The following is a 21598-nucleotide window of genomic DNA, read 5'->3' as shown; positions in this document are numbered from 1 at the left end:
TCTCACAGCACTTTTCTCACATCTCACAGCTAGTAATTTATTTTGCTTCTTCTACTTTATCCCATTACTGGCAAGGTGGGTAAATTTCAGCCTGAGAGAGATTTAAAGACAAAACATGGTACTGTTTCTTCACGTGGTCTAATGCTGCCAGTTCTGTAGAAATAATCTAACAAACTCTCACCTGGAGATTCTGCAAGGTGCTCTTGCTTCTCTTCTCTGTCCTGAAACTGAATTAAATGTGACCACAAAGCTGACTTCCCCTGAAATGACAAGGTATAAAAAAGTTTTTCATTTTATAAGCAATAATGAAAAAAATTTCTCATCAAAACCATTCACATCAAAATGGTCATTCTGAAGTTTGGAGATCATCCATTCTTAGCTGTGTAATATTCGGAGCAACTCACTCCGTGTGAAATGAGTCATCCTTTGCCTCACTGAAAAGATAAGCAATAGCCTGGGGAAGGGCAGCAGAACAAAAGGCCAGAAGTACATGCATGGAGATTTCTGACTTCAGTTGGGCTGTTACTTAGTTGTATATAATTAGGACTGTCTACACTGGCCACACTAATAACCACAGAATTAAAAGACTCTAGCAGCACATAATGTATTTGGGTACATCTATAGGCAAAATATGCTTGGATGTATGGAATGGCAGTGAGGGGAGAAGAACACTGGAGCCAAAGAAGAAAGAGGAAAGGGGAGGAAGAAAGAACATACACACAAGAGGAAAAAAAAAAAAAAATCAGAATAGGATGTAAGAGGGACAAAAGCAAAGAAACCATTTGATTTTTTTCCACCCTAAATAACTACATAAATTAAAATGGCAAAGAACTGTTAATTTTGGCTAACAGATTTTTTTTTGTGGACAGCAACAAAAGCAGACACTTAATGGACTCAACGGGATATACCCTCTGCAGTAAATGTGCTGTTTTATCCTTTCCTGTTTACCAGGAAAGAGCACCAAACCACCTCTTAATCATGGGTTTTATTTTCTTTTTCTGGAATTAAAAAGCCTGTGGTGCATTTCTAGTCATCCTGTGACAAAGAAACATATCCTTTAATTTTTATCTTTTTCTCCTTGTTCATTTCCTTCTTTCTTTTAAAGATTTATTTATTTATTTGAGAGAGACAGACAGACAGATAGATGGGATAGAGGGGCAGGAGAGGGAGAGAGAAACTCAAGCAGACCCCATACTGAGCATGGAGTCCAACACAGGGCTTGAATTCATGACCCTGACATTATGACCTGAGCCGAAAAGTCAGAAGCACAACGAACTGAACCAGCCAGGTGCCCCTCCTTATATTTCTTGACAGGGTCCCTAACCAACCACATCACCAGGGCCTTCTGAGACTATTACCTGCTTAATCTGCAAGCCATGGCTCCATATCCTTTCCAGTAGGTCACAGAGGCTGGCGATCAAGGTGTTCTCTTCCAAGCCGGTTATGTTTGCTTCTCCATGGCCCAGTTCCACTGCTTCGTGTCCCATCTTCTCCACCAACATGCGCTTTGTCTGAAAGCATCATGTGTGGTCACAAGTGTTATCCCCGCAATGAAGCCAAAGACCAACAATTCAACCACTAGATCAGAGGCTTCCCTCCATTATACTTTTTTTTTTTTTTTGAAGATGTTATTTTTAAGTAATCTCTATACCTAACGTGGGGCTTGAACCCACAACCCCAAGATCAAATATCACACACTCTACCAACTGAGCCAGCCAGACGCCTCCCTTCATATACTTCTTTTTTTTTTTTTTTAAAGATTTTATTTATTGATTTGACAGAGAGAGATCACAAGCAGGCAGAGAGGCAGGCAGAGAGAGAGAGAGAAGGAAGCAGGCTCCCTGCTGAGCAGAGAGCCCGATGCGGGGCTCGATCCCAGGACCCTGCGATCATGACCCGAGCCGAAGGCAGCGGCTTAACCCACTGAGCCACCCAGGTATCCCCATATACTTCTACTTGTATTCTTTTAATCACTTTTGGAAAAGCATTTTAATCTCTGTGGTCAACTAACTGCAGTAATATCACATGTACTTTTGTATTTTGTCAGATAAATAGGGGATCACTAGGGGGAGATTATGAAACTGTTTTATCTATCTATCTATCTATTTATATTTTGCCTCCCCACAACACCATTTTAAAGTATCCCCATGTAAACACTTATGATTGACAATTTTCAGTTTACTAACTTGAGTAACACTGGGGAATTACAGCAGACCCAGAAAATGTACTGAGAATCAGAATCCCACCCTGCCACAACTAACCCTCCACTGCCCCTATATCTAGGCATACAGAAGATATCTGCAGTTAGTTTTGATTGCACTTAGGCAAAAACCACAACACAAACAGGCAGCTCTAAATTTTTTCAGAACTCCCTAAATTGTGAGTGAAACGGGCCTCTATTTACTTCCTGTTTTCCTCTTTTATCTTGTCTCTGCTCATGAGTATGCACCAGAAAATGGAAGGGAAATGGAAATCAGTTTCAAGTAAGTAATTTACAGCAGTCTCAGCTGTACTTATAAAATGTAAAGTGAGAGAGAATCTAGTTCCTTTAGGTGGGGGACCTTGTCTCTCTGACTCCACACTGTATGCTGATGCTGAAAATAGTGCATTTATTGAATGCACAGAAGGTACTCAAGAAATATAAAATAAAAGAATGAAATTACTGGTTAAAATGATGTCCTGAATTTTGTCAATCTGTATTACTACTTTGATAAACATGGTATCTAAGAAGAGACTAGTGTGTAATATATACAAACCTACAACACAGCCAAGGTCTTCTTCTGTATGGGTATACATACATGTATGGGGGTGGACAAGGTTCTATACAAAAAAATGTGTTACTTTTCATATAAAACAACCACATTCTTGCACACTTTTTAAAGTAGGCTCCACATCCAACATAGGGCTCAAGCACATGACCCTGAGATTAAGAGTCATATGTGCCAGGTGCCTGAGTGGCTCAGTCAGTTAAGTGTCCAACTCTTGATTTCAGCTTAAGTTATGATCTCAGGGTCATGAAATTGAGTCCCACACCGGGCTCTGTGCTCAGTGAGAAGGCTGCTGCAAGATTCTTTCCCTCTGCCCCTCCCCACACACTCTTTCTCTCTCTAAATAACAAAACAAAACAAACAAAAAATCCCCAAAGAGTTGCATGCTCTACCAACTCAGCCAGCCAGTGCCCTACAACTTTTGACTGGCTTAATATCTGTTCATGTTTTCGAGGAAGACAGCAATGGCTGAAAAGGTTGAGGAAAAACTATGCAGGGCTCCCATGTCACTGATTCTGTGGGTACTGGAGAACTGAAAGTTCATGAGCTCAGTAAAGAGAACATTAGCTTTATGCCCCAGTAAAAGTCTTCTTCTAGGATATCTGCCAGTCCAAGTGGAAGCTGAGTGCATAGTGTCTCACATCAGTGAATAATACGTACCTTCATTCTACATTCTTTTAATAAGCCTTCTACAAATTTGCAGTTGGTTTGTGCAATCACTGCAGGAGAGAGGTCTGACAATTTGGGTTGCCTCAGGTTTTTCCCTAAACTTCGTGCCTCTTGCATATATTTCTAAAAATTAAAGAGCATTTTTAATATATAAACATCAGATAGTCTTCTTTCTTAACATTACACAAAAAAGTGAGGAAAAACAAGATGCGGAAAAGGCTGTAAATGTACTCATGCAATAGCAATTCAAGTTTTAGCGCCACCAATAGGCAGAGGACATTTGTACGCGCCCTCCCCCACCGTTGTTAATTCCTGTGAAAATGAGGGCAACAGAAATCGTGTCAGGTTAAAACATTCATAACAAGATAAAGCTCACCTAGTTTAATAATTTTATTGGGAGTACCCAAGGCTGTCATTAGTCAGGATCATAATAGGGATGAAAAAAATTTAGGTTTCTGGTTTACCAAAGTTTCTTCAACCCAGTGATTCTCAGATCAGTGATTTCTTCCTCTCCCCACAGATAACGACACTTAGCAAACTTCTAGCCTCTTAGACAACACTCTCTGAACCAACCCTCTGCTCTAGTCAAGTCACAACAGTAAAATCAGGAGCTCTAGAATCTGTCTGCAACTAATTTTATAAACTTAGGCATATTTGTTTATTTGTAAAATGGGCATAAAACACGCCCCCCTACCTCACAAGAAAGACTGTGAACTCTCTCTGAACACATGTTTGCTACATTCCCTCCCTTGCCTTGTTCCACAATCGAGAGAAAGTGGGAATATTATATTACTTTCAGAGATAGTGATGGCTCAGAGAGAAACCTAGAAACTCAGAAACCCAGTCCACCACTCTTGAGCTTTAGTTAGTGAATGTCCAGGAAAAATAAATCACACAGGTGATGACCACAGGATACCTGTTATATCTCTTCTTTCTGTGCTACCTGCAATGCTCATCCAGATGCTTTATGTTTGCATCAGGACCACAAGGCAGAATCTCCAAGAAGCCCAAGTGTCTCAGGGCCATAGTTAGAGAATAACTACCCTAAGTTATATAGTAAAACTAGCAGTTTGTTGAGGGGAGAGAGAGATTGTGAGCCCAGCACATCCTCCCACAGGCACATACGTGAAATCTATCTTTACTACCTTAAGGGAAGAGAATTTGATATTACAAGGAAAAATGTATAAAATCCTTTACATTCTTTATATAAAAGGGAGTTTGTGCATTTACAATATTTCCTCTTTGGAAGAAAAATAATCTATTAAATCTTGTACAAATTTCTAAAAAATCCCACTGATTAGGGATTCAACTGATCAGTTTACCTGCTGCTACATAAACAAAATAATCTGTTTCCTTTCCAATGCAATCATTTTAAGGGCAGATTTTTAAAAAAGGAAAGCTTTAAGAATTTAGTTTCTATAATATTTATGTATACCTCTTTCTGCTTAAATCTCTTTTAGAGGGTCCAATAAACAAGGAAAACTGAGAATGAAAGCCAACTATCACCTGGGGAAATCAAGTTTATTACCTTATTACATAACGTCTATCAAAACATCCTGAAAGTTCGTTTTCAAAAAAATAAAAAGCAAGGAATGAAACGTTTCAGAAAAACCAACTTGAGATATGAGGCAGAGATCCTATTTGAGAACTATAACACCTACATTTCCTAACATTTAAGGTGGTACAAATATTAAAAACAAATGTTAACTTTCAAATGTTGAAGGGGTTATTTCTCCCCTGCCTTAGTTCCTCAACCTTTGGACTTGTGCAAAGGCAGAGAGAACTACTAAGACTCAGATTTCAAGAAGAGGTAAGGATCCAATTTAGCTGAGGAAGAAACACACTGGCTAGAAGAAGAGTAAGAAACACAGGCAAGAGGCTAGGAAAAGGTGTTGGTATTTCTCTTTTTTCTTAAATCTATGAATAATTAGACGTTTAAGTCCATAACTGGATAAGTAATTTGAGCACTATTAAAGTTTATGGTTCTATTTTATAAATGAAAACAAGCCAGAATAGGGCTATCCTCTGACTGGCCATATTTACTAAGCACATAGCAGATTACATATAATTATTAGCCAACAGTGAACTCCACAGGGCCACGTCTCCTCCTGAGAGCAGCTCTGCTGAAGCCATGGAATGAGCAACATTCTTTGCACATACACACAAAGGATATGAGCCCCTTCCTCACATTAAAAAGTGATGTTGCCTCTGTATATTGCAAAAATAGAACACTTGCCTTTATAGTAAACAAGTGATGATAAAAATGTAATTTTCTTTGGGGCAGCTGGAGGAAAAGGTATATTTTAAGGTAAAAAATGGAGAAGAAAGAGAAACCTTTCACAGGGAATGTTTTTGTAAGAAAGTCCATTTCACTACTAGAAGGAAGTGACCCCAGATTTCTGAGATTTCTACCATGCTCTTTTTCATTTCTGTTATAGCCAAAAAACAACAAACCAGGAGTCTTAAGTTACTCTTGCCCTCAGGTGAGTAGCTGTTGTGTGTAATCTCATATACAAGGGTACTGGGAAGAGTACCATTCTGGCTATCAGCAGTCCTGGGCTACAGGCCCAGCTCTGCCTTTGAGTGTCCATTTGACTTTGGGCAAGTCTCTCGGACTTCATGTCATGTTAGACAAGATGACCGCAAAGGTTTCTCTTAGAACTAAGATCCTATACTGGTGACCTGATTTTCTGACCACATAAAATACAGACCATGAACAAAGGAAATAAATTTCAAACCAAAAACAACAAAAAACCCCCCAAACAAAACAACAACAACCCCCCCTCCCAAGAACAGATCAGGAAGGGTTTATTAAAACATGGAGATAAAACCCAGCAAGAAAAGAAAAGAAAAGCTGTTCTAATGAATTATTTATTTCTGCAAAATGGTTAAATAAAAGGGAGTCTGATCATTTAATATATTTCTCCTTTGGAAGAACAACAATGTGCTGCATCTCTGGCCCCTCTACACCCCTCCACCTTTCAAAATACCATTAGTTAGGAATTCAGGTGATCAGTTTTACCTGCCAACAGTATAGAAGTGCTTCTGTTAGCACACACCACCAGGAACAGGTAAGAAACACAAGAGGAAGTAGAGAGCAAAATGTAGAGGCTGACAGTTCACGCCACAAGGTGAAGTGAGGCATTCTACAGCTATGTGCACACACGCATGTGGTTAACTCAAGGAACACCAAAAACAAGATTCAGGAACATCTGCAAAGCACTTTCAGGCAAAGAACATACCAGGCAGCACTCAGAGAAGGATTTTTTAGGAAGTCGTGCAGGAGGAGGTGGACCCTGATCCCACTCCCAGAATGCCATGGAGTTCTGACAGACCAAAAGTTCCCCGGAAGGCTAAGAGGATGGAGAAGTGCCAATGACAGAAAAGCAAAAAAGAAAAGGATAGAGAGAAAGAGACAAGCAAAACATGCATGCATATGAAAAAGTCACAGCAAAAGGGGAGAGAAAAAAATATGGTAGCACAAAGAAAAGCACTAGACAAATTATGCTTCGGTTTTAAAGAAAATGTTTAAAATCATAAATGTATGAACATTTCAGCAAAAAAGCAATATATATTTGGGATGATGTTTTCTGCTTTATTTCTACACACCTGAGTTTAGAAAATAGTTAACAGATCTTCTGATTACATTTTTCTTTGATCACAATAGTCAAAACGTACTTAAAATTATTCAAATGTATAATTATGGTTTTACTTTCAAGTAGTATAAATAAAGCATAAGGATCTTAGTTCAAAAATAATTTCTAAACACTTTAACCCACTGAGCCACCCAGGAGCCCATCTAAACACTTTAAAAAATGGTGTCAGTAAGCCAAGGATAAAGCACAAATACATCTTTAATTATACTAAGTTTCAATTACGCTTGAAACTTAAAAAAATCTGTTTCTTGTATATTTTTTTTCTCTAGAGGAGACATACTGACCAAAAATTTCTCTTAAACTTAGCTTTTACTTGTGGTATACAGGGAGATTTGTTTTAAAACCTGGTTTTAGGTGTCTTATAAAATCGGGAAAAAAGAGGTGTCTTCTGCTGTATGTCAGTACAAAAGGATTACTATATTAAAATAAAACTGAGACATTTTGCAAAAGAATGCGGAAGAACCTGCACATTGAGAACTGTGGACCGAATAAGGCATCCTGGGAAGGCCGCTCACATACCTCCCTCAGGTCGTTGTCCAATCCAATGTGCTCCGAGTGTTGTCGAAGGCGGTCTTTCCTGCGCTGTGCAGTGGCACTCCGACTTACCCAGCGACTGGAAAAAGAGCCACACCCAAGAAGGTTAAAACAAAAACTGAAACAAACATACAAAAATGTGGTAACTTATTTTTAAAATAGAAAAAATATACTCTTTAAAACAAAAGACTACTTATTTTTCAATCAATTCTTTAAATACAGAAAGGTTTACTGTGATACATTGAATACCATATAGTTCACCCATTTAAAGCATATAATTTAGTGGTTTTTATTATATTCTAAGACATGCAACCATCACTACAATCAATACTTTTTAAAAACTGAGGTTAAAAATATACACACTATCTCCTCCTCTCCTTCCCACTTTACTGTCCAACAGAGCCCCAAATCCTGGGTGAATACCATCCTCTCACTTCTCTATTCTATTTATGTGGATTAGTTCTTGATTTCTGTCATGACTCCTCATGAATCACTTTACCTGCCCTTCAACTCTCTCCCACTCCCCTCAAAAACAATTTCAAACCTTTTGCTTTATCCTCAAGTGCCTCCCCTCAACTGATAACCCACCCTTGACTCCTTCTTCCTGCTCTCTACTAACATGATGTAAACACAGACTCCTCATCTTTCTTTTAATCCCAAAGTATAAAATATATCGGCTATGGCTCAAAACTAATTCTGTCACCTAGAAGAAACTCCCTGACCAATTCTCTCTTGACTTCTTCAACCTGCTGCACTAAGTAACCTCTTTTTCTATATCTCCAATTTTTCTCTCTCAACTGAGTATTTCCCTTCAGCTTACAAGCACACTGGTCTCTCTCGACTCTCTACAGTTATCACTAAGTTTCTTTCTTCACTCTTCTTATGAAAAAATTCTTAAAAAGAAAACATGACATGTAAGGCCTCCACTTATTTACCTTTGGATCTTTAGTTTTTCTGAAACTTCATGAAGTTTCCCCCTGACTTCTATTCGTCAAATAACTTCAATGCCACACCGAAAGTGTTCATTGATTCCTCCAAATCTAAACTGTCTATCCCTCTTTTTTTTTTTTTTAAAGATTTTATTTATTTATTTAACAGACAGAGATGACAAGTAGGCAGAGAGGCAGGCAGAGAGAGAGGGAAGCAGGCTCCCCGCCGAGCAGAGAGCCCGATGCGGGACTCGATACCAGGACCCTGAGATCATGACCTGAGCCAAAGGCAGCAGCTTAATCCACTGAGCCACCCAGGCGCCCTAAACTGTCTATCCCTCTTAAACTCCTCAATTTTATTACCCGTCACAGTGTATTCTAAGCACTTACCTCTATTTTCTACAAAATTCTACTATAAACTCTTGAAGGGCTGGTATCTTGTCTGTCAGCTGTGTTTTTGTTTTTGCTTTTGTTTTTTTAAGATTTATTTATTTATTTACTTTAGAGCAGGAGAGGGAGAGAGCACAAGTGGGATGGGCAGAGGGAAAGAGAGAATTTCAAGCAGACTCTGTGCTGAGTAAGGAGCCCATTGTGGGGCTCGTTCTCAGGACCCTGAGATCAGGACCTGAGCCAAAACCAACAGGTGCATGCTTAACTGACTGAGCCACCCAGGAGTCCCTGTAAGCTGTTTTACTGGCTGTCTTTACATGACCTGGCCCTTCTATAAATATACTCCAAATAAATAATCAGAGATGCAGCCCAAGATTAAAGTTTATGAATATTCCTCACAGCATGTATGTAATAACAAATTGTTTCCTTTATTCCAAGACTCACATTTTGACTTCGAAATGTTCCTGATATTAGGATGTGTCTCTATTCCATATGCATGTTTAAAGTATAATATTTCCAAAACGCTTTTGAGTTAGCAGAAGATCTCACAACCAATAGTTACTCAGAATCAAGTAAATGTGCTCAAAACAACCTAAATGTTCAAGAGTAGAGAGTGCCCTCTACATTATGAAATATCACACAGTCATTAAAAAAAATTAAGTTGCTAGGAATATTAATTTGGGAGAACATTCATGGTACACTAATGAATGACAAAACAAGATAAACACTGTATAAATAACATATTAATTTTGTTTTAAAAAAGTGTGGACATGAACACTAGGATCCATGAAATGGAAGGTCTAATAGCAAATGTTAGCATCTCATGGTGATGGTATTAGAGTGTTTTAAAATCTACCCTAACAGTTTCAAATATTCTAAATTTTCTAATGAGCATATATTATTTTATATCAAATTATTTCAAAAAAATTTTCAAATCTTGACTTATTATCCCCATGACTATGTATTCATCACACTTTTCTAAGAATATCCATTCTTGAATACATCCTTGCCAGCACAGAGCTATATACAACTTAAAAAATGAATTTATGCTTTTGCCACTCAGAAAAAGTCATACTGTATTACTGCCAGTTCATTATTTTTAATTTTTTATTTAATAAAGTAAGTAATTCACAAAAAGCTTGAAATGAGAATGTGGGTTCTTTTGTTGCTTAAAATAATTTATGCATGCCTTTGGTTTCAAGTTTCTGAATCATCTCATTTCAGTCTGGTACTTAAAGGAACACTGAATAATTATGATAAAAATAATAGCAAGAAAGGTGGTCCCTCTTAAAATAGTTAAGAAAAATAGGCTTATATTGGGACAAAAAGTACAAAGTCCTAGTGATAGATCTTTGAAACAGAATCCCTGGAACTTTCCCAACAGTAAAGGATCAAAGTAAGACTGTAAAATAGATACAAAGAAAACTAGGGTGACTGAGAAAGAAGATCCAGAAAAAAGCCTATTAGGACACAGGCAGAGATTCTTTGCTTGATCAAACTCTAGTTAGGCTCCTGAACCTTCTCCCAGGTCCATCTGTGCACTTCCTTATAAAATCCACTTTTAACAAGAACCTTGCTAAGTCAGTTCAGGGGGAACCACCCCCTCACCCCGCCCCACCAACCTCCACATATGATCGTTCTTCATATCTAATCAGCTTCTACATCATCTACTACCCTTTATCACCCAGGCCTATCTTCAGTAAGAATCTTATTAGGTTGGTTTAGTCAAAATCCTTCCCCTTAACTCTGATGTTTCCTCTTAGTAATTTTCTCTCCACTCTGCTACTTGATTATAAATTGCTACTTACCCACATTGTGTATGGAATAGACTTCAATCTTGCTCACTGCAATGGTCCCTACATGGCCCCCCTTGAATGAAGTCTATCTTACCATCTTCAACAGTGTCATGAATTCTTTTTTTTTTTAATTTTTAATGAATTCTTTTTTAAACAACTTTGAAGCAGATTATAAATACCAGCTGATAAATTCATATAATAAACAAAGGGGAAATATAAGTAACAAATAAAATGTACAAAGACCTGGAGGCCTTAGAAATAGCTATGCAGCAAAAAAGGTCAGTGAGAGACAGTAAATTAGGGTTACTGGACAGGGTAGTTCAAATAAATAGTAAAAATAGGAAATACCAGCTAATGAACTTATTATTAATGAGTAAAGAAAAGGAGTAGAATACAAATGGCAGAACAATTCCCTTGGCAGGCAAAAGTGGAAAAGGCTTTAGGTAAAGGAAAGGATAAATACTAATTTACATGATACACTTAGCATCTCACTATACATGCTGTGGGACAAAATGCCTTATTTTATTTTCAAAACAGGGATATGATCATCTGCTTAAGATAATTACTATGAATAAAAAAGAATTAAAAAAAAAGAAAGTTACTATGAAGTCTACACATTCCTGGTGTTGTTAAGGAATTAATATTTCTTTTCATTATTAAATCTCATTTTTATCAAAATTTCTATTTTTATCAAAGATGATCACATTTGTTAAAATACAAATGACTGCTTATTTGCTTTGGCTTTGTAAGCAGCATATGAAATTCTAACAGTTGATCAGCCATTTGCAGAAGCATGGTTATACATTTCCTTATTGTGCAATGAGTTCTTAGTTCTTTTTTCTTTCAGACTAAAACCTACTTGAAAATGTAATACTTGGGTCTCAGTCTAAAAATGAGAGACCTTAGGGTTATATACAAGATTAAAAGCAAGAAAACAAGGCAGTAAAATTTAAAGTTGAAATCTTCCCTCCTTAATGCTCCTACTTCCCCTTTCTGCTTCATTTTTCTTCACAAATCTTATCACTATTAAGTTATTTATTTTACATATTAAGTTTGTTTCCTCCTCCTTAAAAGCAGGGATTTTTGTTGTTTTGTTCACTGCTAAACTCCCACTGAATAGGACACTGCCTCACATACAGTCAGGGTTCCATAAATTTTTGCCAAATGAACGAATGAGTAATCTAATGCTATTAAAAGGAAATAAAAACTATTTAAATACTAATATGAAATAATTCAAACAATTAGGGTATTTTACAAACGCAGGAAAAATAAGTGAACTGATGATTAGTCTATTCTGATGGAAAATTCTCATTTTTGAAAAATGGAACATTATATACAGTACCATCACCTGGAAAGTTTGAACCCCATAATGTTCAACATCTCTTCAAGAGTTGTAAGCTCCACTGATGTAATTTATAGCACTCCTTTTCCAAATATGTAAACAGATACTGACTGAAAATTTTCCAGACCTCTGGGCTTTATGAATGAGAAATCATGAACACGGTACCTGGAGTATGGAGACCTGAGTTCCACTGCTACCTTTGCCAGTAACCCAGGCTCAGACTCCTACCAACACATAATAATGCCACTGTCTTCAGGGTTAGGCTATTTGACCTCAACTACGGCTTCATGTAGTTCTTCGCTGGGAAGATGTTGCCTACAAATCTCTTGCTTCTCAAGAGAATTGTTCTATCTTCTTGGGGGCCACCCTTTTAAGAGAGTCCAGTTTAAGGCAGAAAGTGAGGTATGTGAGGGCTCTCTCATTGGGGAAGATCTTGTTACATTGAATACACAGAACGGAAGTGGCATTGAGCCCTGAATTTTCAGAAAGCACTTAAGAGATCAATGAAGGCAATAAAAAAGAATTAGAATTATGCCTTTTGACCTAAATGGCCCAAACTGAGTAAGTCATATTATGGTTCTTGAAAGGTGGCTTAAATGTGTATTTCTTTCAGATCACTTGTGGAACTATGTATTACAAAATTTTTGGTACTTACCTCTCTTTCCCATAGTACACATTTATGTTCAATATTTTAGGTCATTCAAAATTTCTTGGGGGCTACCAAACACAGTTTCCAACTCCAAAAGTAACAAAAGGCATCTGTCACCCGTTTTGAAGCAACTGGGCCAGACGGTATATATACATGGTTTAACACTTAAAAGAGCTTGAGCCTCCGAATCAGCAGAATTAGGTTCAAATCTTAGTTTCAACACTTCCTAGCTATTTTAGTGATCTTGGAGCAAGTTGCTGAATCTCTCTGAACTTCATTTATAAAATGGGTAAAACAATATAGGTTTTATATATAGGGACAGGTTTGTAAAAGGAGCTAATGTACTCAGAGCAGTCAGCAGAGAAACCAGTATAGAACCAGCTTAATATTAGTTATTATTATCAGCAGATCAACTCTATAACCATCCTCCTGTTGGCGTGGAAAAGCCCCCATTGGCAGGAAATGTATATATGGAAGCATAAAAAAGGAAAGAAGAATAATTACTTTGATGCACTGATGAAAATTTCTAAGTGTTTTTTTTTTTTTTAAATAATATGTATTTGACACAGAGAGAGAGACAGCGAGAGAGGGAACAGAAGCAGGGGTGTTGGGAGAGGGAGAAGCAGGCCTCCCGCTGAGCAGGGAGCCGGATGCAGGGCTCTGATCCCACAATGCTGAGATCATGACCTAAGTAAGCGTAAGGCAGATGCTTAATGACTGAGCCACCCAGGTGCCCCAATTTCTAAGTTTTCTGACTGACATCTGTTAAGGGGTATATATTTATGATGATAAATATTAGACTCTGAAAGGAAAAGCAGCAGCAATGTAAATGGTACTGTAACTGTTTTCCTTAATCCATACATACCATTTACTCCCTTTTGATGTGTTTGGTATCACAAAAGCTTTCTCACATTTGGAACTAAACAAATCAATTATTCTAACACATTTAAGAAACATTTAAAGGATCACCTTCAGCTGGAAAATGGTAAGGGGTTCATTCCTTTCAGGTTATTAAAAATAGGGTATTAGCAGTACAAACACAAGAATACACAAATACTGCCACACATACATGTACCCCCAAGAAACTCCAAATACCACACTACCTACCTCAGAACAGTATTTATCAAATTAAACCAACTCTTACCATCACTTATTATATAGATAACTTACTATGTTTTCCTTTTCCCTGACTAACAGGAAAACACCTGACAAACACCTTAGGAAATAAGGAGGCAAGTACCAAAAATTTGCAAGTTTAGCAGTTCATCTAGAAAATAGAAACATCATACTTTTAAACCATCTTTCGAGAACCTTTCCATTACTTATTTAATATGGGCCTTTTTTTAAAAAAAAAGATTTTATTTATTTATTTGACAGAGAGAAATCACAAGTAGATGGAGAGGCAGGCAGAGAGAGAGAGGGAAGCAGGCTCCCTGCTGAGCAGAGAGCCCGATGCGGGACTCGATTCCAGGACCTTGAGATCATGACCTGAGCCGAAGGCAGCGGCTTAACCCACTGAGCCACCCAGGCGCCCTTTAATATGGGCCTTTTAGATCAAGACATCATTCTACCTCCTTTTTATTCCCCTCACTGATTCTCTAGTTACTTTCTGAAAATTCAGGTACCTCAATGCCACTTTCATCTTGTGTACCCAGTCTTTTACTTCAGGCTTCTTTGCCATAGCCTGGCTTTTTCCTTTCCACCTCTGAGCCACTTTTGTAAGGTGATAGGTATTGTAGAATATTAAAAGAATATTTTCAGGTGAGAAAGGGGGAAAATGATTCCAACCTGTCCAAGGTTCCTGGTTAGCGGTTAAGCATGAACTAAATTCCACAATTATTGCTTTCCGATTTTAAGCTCTTTCTTTGCAGCTTAACTGTGTTTCCCTTTAATACCTTCGTATCCTTTCTTGTAAAATCCTCTTTTATTCCTCATTAATAAAACACTGTATTCACTCAAAATCAAGAATTCCCTTAAACCCAAAGAACTCTTTTTTTTTTTAGGACTCTTTTCAATTCTAATCATATTCAGATATTTTCTGAATGGAATCATCTACCATAAAGAATGATAGGATTTATCTTTATTTTTGATTGTTTTGTAATTTTTGAACTTGATACTTAAAAAATACAAAAGTGGTGTTATGGGTTGAAATGTGTCCTTTCCTCACACACTCTCCCCTCCATGATATGAAGTCTTAAACTCAATACCTATGAATGTTACCTTATTTGGTAACAGGGTCTTTGCACATGTAATCAAGTTAAGATGAGGTCACTAGGGTGGGCCCTAAGCCAGTAGGACTGGTGTCATCGTAAGAAAAAGGAAATTTGGTCTCAGATATGGAAGGATATGAAGACAGAGACAGAGACTGGAATTAGCACTACTAGAAGTCAAGGAATTCCGAGGCCAGCACAAGTTGAAGAAGCAAGTAAGGCTCCTCCTTTAGAGGTCTTGGAGGGAGAATGGCCCGGCCAACATCTCAATTTTGGACTTCCAGCTTCCAGAATTGTGAAAGAATAAATTTGTTTTTTTTTTTTTTTAAAGATTTTATTTATTTATTTGACAGAGAGAAATCACAAGTAGTTGGAGAGGCAGGCAGAGAGAGAGAGAGGAGGAAGCAGGCTCCCTGCTGAGCAGAGAGCCCGATGCAGGACTCGATCCCAGGACCCCGAGATCATGACCTGAGCCGAAGGCAGCGGCTTAACCACTGAGCCACCCAGGCGCCCCGGTTTTTTTGTTTTTTTTTTTTAAAGATTTTATTTATTTATTTGACAGAGATCGCAAGTAGACAGAGAGGCAGGCAGAGAGAGAGGAGGAAGCAGGCTCCCTGCTGAGCAGAGAGCCTGATGCAGGGTTTGACCCCAGGATCCTGGGATCATGACCTGAGTCGAAGGCAGAGGCTTTTAACCCACTGAGCCACCCAGGTGCCCCAAATTTCTGTTGTTTTAAAAAGCCACCAAATTTGTAGTACTTTGTATAGTAGTCCTAGGAAACTAATACAGGCAGTGAAAATATAATTTTTAAAATTCTATTAGACAATATTAGCATTATATTTAAATAGTCATTTAAAGTGAAACTACCCCCAAGTGTACATTACATTAAAAAGGAAAAAAACCTCTAGTCTTTGGATTTTTTACATGATGGAATTAAAAGTCAAATACTCATATTCCAAATGAACTGATTTGGCCTTTGAAGAAAGTGAACAGACTGATAAGGTATTTAATGATTAAAATGCCCCATTAGAGCTGCACAGCACTGCACCCTTCACTTATCCCTTCAACCCATTGCTCAAGTGAAGAAAGTGCTTGCTTACTTGTTATTAGTTGGTCCTGTTGCCAAGACATCAGACTGTAACTTTGGAAAGAACCCTTGCTCATATTTGCCTTGACCAATTTTCATATCAAGCAGATGTGGGTGGATTGCAGTGTGATCCATTTTCATTAGTCGCTGCTCAATTGATTGGGCTATAAATTAAATTTATAACAAATTAGAGGCATTTCATTGGCTAAACCTTAAAACAATGCTTCCTCCAGTCATGCACCAAGGAATTCATTCTTTCTGACATTCTAAAATAGATTTTTATAAAAGCTCTTGAGAAATCAGTGTAATGTTAAGTATAAAAAGACTAATTTTAAGTGACTATTAGATGACTAATTTTCATGTTATATGCTGCCTCTGACAAAAGCTGGGCAGCAGGTTTAAAAATCTATAGATTGAAACAAGTTTCCTTTCAGTGGGATATTCAGTATTTTAATACATCAATATTTCAATGGTAAATATTTAAGAAAAATATTTTCTTAATGAAAATATGGTTCTAAGTACATTTAAGAAAATGATGGCAAACAAAATGTTGGCCTTGAAATGGAAGACAGGGAAGGAAAAGCAAGAAGAGTAGCCTTATATTACTTTAATTCTTTGTACAAAGACCCATTAAATATCCATAGTTCTCCATTTGTAAACACAAGAAATGGTATAAAGGTTATTACTTCATTTTTAGCAACAGTCACATTCTCATTAGTAGGAGTCATTTAGGAGTGTTTATTAGATCAAGAGGGATAATGCAGAGAACTGTAAAATAAGCAGGCATTTAGAAAATGTCCAGAGGATAAGAAACTGACTTTTGAAGAATAAATTAGGCTGAAGTTAAAAGATAAGAACTACTTACATTTCTATTTTAAACTATTTAAAGTTAAGAGGATATCTCAAAGACCCAAGAAAGAGCAAACTATTTCTGTAGTAGAAAAATCTGATCTTAAATGTTTTTATGAATTGAGTTTTTAAGAGAAAATATATTTATGAAGCAAGACCAGGTTTTTAATCCTTTGCCTACAGATTACTAAAAGGAGAGAATAAGCAGTAATTGTTGTGGTGTCATAAACAGAACACACTCTGGGAACTGCTAATCTTGGGATTTAAAAGAAGTAAAGAGGTATTTTTATAAGTATTTCATGGAACCAGTTTATTTTGCCCACTTCAATATCAGCAGATTGAGTGCTGCTGGTTATTCCCTATACATAGTCTTAAAAACTTTCTTTTTGAGTGGAGAGGGGTCCGTCCATGACATATTCCACACCTGTCAAATGAACATGCTTAATACCATCTTCTGTGAGATTCATGCTTCACCTAAGCCAGTTCCTTGTGCTTGATGACAGCATTAAGGGATGTTTTTGCAGATGCCACTATTACCCTCTATGGCTTAAACTTCACAATATTAGCTACCTATTTCAAACTTCCCTACTTTTTCCTTTATAATTCACATGAATTTATTCAAAAACTTCTTCAATTTCATTTTATTTTTAATGTGTAACTTGCAACTTCTCTTAAAACATAGTCCATATGGTCTATATTGGGTGAAAGAATGCCATGTTTTAATGTAAAATGGTATTTAATTTTCAATGATGCCCTCTGGCTTTCCACAACCCTATCCATAGTCTCCGTGCTTCCTAATATTTATAAAACACTTAATTAACAGATGGTTCAGGCAAAATAAAGCTTAGATTCATGGCACGGAATGGTCTGAAGCCCCTGCCAATTTTATGTTCCATGAAATACTACAAAATTCCATCTCTGCCAATGAATGCTTCTGTTTTTATGAAAGGGGGAAAAAAAGTAGCTTCAGTTTTTTCTGCTGGATTTAAAATGACAGAGAAATCCATCTGATATTGAATTATTCTTCTTTAGTCAGGAAGCTTTTTAAAAACAAAAAGCATGATTCAAAATAAGTTACTCTGGGGTTTATACTGAAGATTGCCATAGGGAGCATAATGCAATGTTACTTTTCAGTAATTATACCACCAGTGAATACTGAACATTTAGAAATTATTAAATGCCTGCTTTGAGAGGTCATGGGCCTGTTAGATTTTCAAGGGTTTGTGCCAATACTCATTTTATGTGATTGGTAAGAAAAAAAGAAAAACTCTGCATTACTATCAACTTGTCTTTCTGCACAGAAATCATGAGGTTCTGGTGCCACAGTATCAACAGCAGATAACCTCTGCCTAAAGAGTTCACCTGCAAATTAAAATTTTTTTTAGTTAGAGGCAAAACAAAAATAAAAGCAAAATAACAAAGGACAAAAAACAATAAAAATCTATACAAAACAACAAAATGCCAATCTCTATAGTTTTTGTTGTGGGGGGTGGGTGGGAAGAGGATAATTTTACCTAATGAAAGAAATAACTGCACCATTTATGGGGGATAGACACAGTTACAGTTACAGCCAGCTGCCTTGTACTTTAAAAAAAAAAAAAAAGTCTTTGATAAATTAGGTTCCTGGGAGACTAAGCTTTAGCTTAATCTCATTTTCATATGTTAAATCTATAATGGTATATTTTCAAGAGTATTATATAATTTCTGTGATGAGAGTGGGAATGTCAAACTTTTTGAGAGGCTGACAAAATCTATTTTAACTGAAAAGATTTTCAGGAAGCACACAAATAAAGGAATCAGTGCTTAGCTCCATTAAAAAAGTTGTTAGGAAGGGAGGACTGAAATTTTCTTAACAAAGCATTATCTTATTCACATGGCTATTAAAGCACTGAAAGTCATACTATTCTCTGGATAGGCATAGACAATTTCATTCATTCCACTTCCTCACTTTCCAGAAACACAGAGGTAACTGCCACTTCCGAAGGGGCTCCAAGATCTACCCTCGTATGTGGGAATACAACAGTATGATGTTTCAGTGAGTTATCAAAGAGACCTTTTAAGACTATATAAAGACATAATTTACATATTTCTTTCCTTGAATATGTTATAACTACAGCATCACCACTCCTGTGACTGATCTATTTAAATAAAGTGAGAAAGGCAAGCATGGAAACAGAGCAAGAAATTCTTTCCTGCCTCTTTTTCCCTCCAGAGGAAAACTTGCTCAAATAGCTTCTGTATTAGAAAGGTGAAAAAAATGGAAAAAAAAAAAAAAATAAAGGGGGGTGGCACTCAGGTGATGGGTATCAGTTTTTCTGGCAAAGAAAGTGTTAGTAACAAGGTATAAACATATAAAATTGGGTGGATTGGTACACTTCACATTTTTTTAAAAAGATCTTATTTATTAAATTACTTGTTAGAGCACAAGCAGGGGGAGCGGCAGGCAGAGGGAGAAGCAGGCTCCCTGCTGAGCAAGGAGCCCAATGTGGGCCTTGATTCCAAGACCCTGGCATTATGATCTGAGCTGAAGGCAGACACTTAACCGACTGAGCCACCCAGACATCCTACTTCAAATGTTTCTTTACTAAATACATTTAATTTAATGTTTAATGTGGTATTAAGGCTCCAGGTGCTAGAATTGGTCAAATCTAAGTTCAAATCATGCTCCATCAATCACTAGCTATGCAATCATAGCATGTTACCTAACCTCTCAGCTTTCTCAACTGTAAAATGAGGACACAAATAAGACAGAAAGTAAATGTGCCTATTCTCCCCCATTGTTAAGATAAAATGCAAAATGCATGTAAAACATGTGATACGATATTTGGCACATAGTAAGTACTTGGTAAATACTGGCTATTGATATGATTATTTATTTAATGAACTATATATATTACTGCCCGACAAGACTGGTCAAGACTCATGATCCTCTAAGGGAAAAACTATGTCAGAGTTGGAAAAACTCTAATTTGAGTACAGGAATCTAGAGATTTAATTTCAGTAAGTGAAACTATTAAAAATTAATGGCACCACTAAAAAGCAAATATACTGTCAAGTAAATTAGGCAACGTCTCAGATTTATTACTTTAAATTAATACTTATCTTTCCTTTAATGAAGAGAAAAGAAGTGCGAAGTAAAAAGGCAACATAAGCAGCAAGAAAAATTTTTATTTTTTCAATTAAGGCAATAAAAGAGAATAAGACAAAATTCACAGCAACCTTATGATTATATTTCATTCAATTTGTTACTGCTTCTCCCCCCTTCTTTCCTTCTTTTTTCTTTTTTGGAGTGTAAAGAGCAGAGGGAGAGAGAAAGAATCTTGAGAGAAAGAATCTCCACGCCCAGCATGGAGCCAGACACGAGGCTCAATCTCAAGAACCTAAGATCATGACCTAGCTGAAATCAAGATGCCTATCTAAGCCATCTAGGTACCCCTGTTTTTTCTAAGATCAGAGGAATGTCACATAAGAATGGAATGGATATTAACTCATGGAAACAAAACTACAGAAAGCACCTGATACAGTATAAAGGATTAGCCATGAAGTCTAAAACTGAAAATTAACTTTTGGTTTATAAGGCTAATAATGTGTAAAAAGAAACAATCATGGATTTTAATTTTAAAAGGCATGACAAATGTACCTGCTTCTTTTAAAGTACTGCATTTCTGATAAATAGATGTCCTCAAGGTGGGCGCCCTTACATTATACAGTCTCATCTTCTCAATCCGAGAGTCAAAGACCCGAAGCAAAGAATCCTTCTCTTCCCACTGAGACATAATTTTATTATCAATAAAGGTGGCAAACATCTGTGTTTCAATGAAGCGTGAAAGAAATGGCAGGTAAGGCTCAGGCTGGTCAGAGAGAAAGGAAGCCTGTAATGAGATAATTAGAAATTATTAGTGCAATGTGACTATCTTAGTACTTTTTGATAAATCTGAAAATTTGCTGGTGATGTCTTTTTTAAAAAAATTATGTAACATGCAAAACTGATGCTAGATATTTAAAAATCTCAAAAAAAAAATCCCTTCTTCTAAATTCATGGAATTTAGGTTGCTTAGGCCTTTAGCTTGATCCTTTCAAAATTGATTTACATTCTGGTACTCATGATCATTAGGTAGAAAAGAGGGTATCACTAATGAAAGATGGTGGATCAGTTACTGCAATATCGTCAATCATCCTCTTCACTTACCAGGAATTTTTGACCCCTTTCCCAGTGAGCTGTGATTTTTTTTCTGCTCACTATTCCTAGCCTATGCAATATACCTTTGAGTCATAAGGCACTGATGTGATCAATGGATACAACTGAGCTAAATAAGCAATAACCTTACAAAAATCATGGAATTTATGCTTATGAGTGAAATCTTTGTCAATTAGATGTTTTTCTAGGTCCCCAACACAGTTTGAGACTGATGGATAAGTGCTAATTCAAGATCAAACTCCTGCCAGACCTGTGCTGATTAAAGAGTCTGGGCCTTAACAACTAAAAAAAAGGTATTGCCTGAAAAACCAACCAAAGCAAGATGAGCCTTTGGAAAACATGTACAACCAGCTGCATGTTCCTGTTACCAGCTTTCAGGTGCATGGAATGGTTCAGTAAATAGTGATCAGTTCCTAATTCAAAGTGTTTGTTTTTCTGTGGTTCTTCAGGTCCACACGTTATAGGAATTCTAGTCACAGTCTGATATTAGCTGAAATTTGGAAGTAAATTACTATTTTAGC

The 21598-nt window shown here is 36.9% G+C and overlaps 1 protein-coding gene across 6 annotated transcripts in view; it reads right to left on the bottom strand.

Moving 5' to 3' along the window:
• DENND5B (DENN domain containing 5B) overlaps window positions 1–21598 on the bottom strand; it is a 184878-nt gene that overhangs the window by 47050 nt on the left and 116230 nt on the right. For all 6 annotated transcript variants that reach the window (XR_014314193.1, XM_082740656.1, XM_082740655.1 and 3 more), the window contains 6 exons: window positions 20520–20751; window positions 16044–16194; window positions 7613–7706; window positions 3429–3560; window positions 1359–1511; window positions 182–260 (listed from right to left, as the gene is read on the bottom strand). Coding sequence is in view for 5 of the 6 variants with exons in the window: in XM_082740656.1 (XP_082596782.1) it covers window positions 182–260; window positions 1359–1511; window positions 3429–3560; window positions 7613–7706; window positions 16044–16194; window positions 20520–20751 (841 nt within the window). In the remaining variant the exon portion in view is untranslated. The remainder of the gene's footprint in view (window positions 1–181; window positions 261–1358; window positions 1512–3428; window positions 3561–7612; window positions 7707–16043; window positions 16195–20519; window positions 20752–21598) is intronic.

Source organism: Mustela nivalis (assembly GCF_964662115.1).
Source record: "Mustela nivalis genome assembly, chromosome: 7".
Classification (NCBI taxonomy): domain Eukaryota; kingdom Metazoa; phylum Chordata; class Mammalia; order Carnivora; family Mustelidae; genus Mustela; species Mustela nivalis.
The sequence above is the reverse complement of the archived record's forward strand: the minus strand, read 5'-3'. Positions and strand labels throughout refer to the sequence as shown.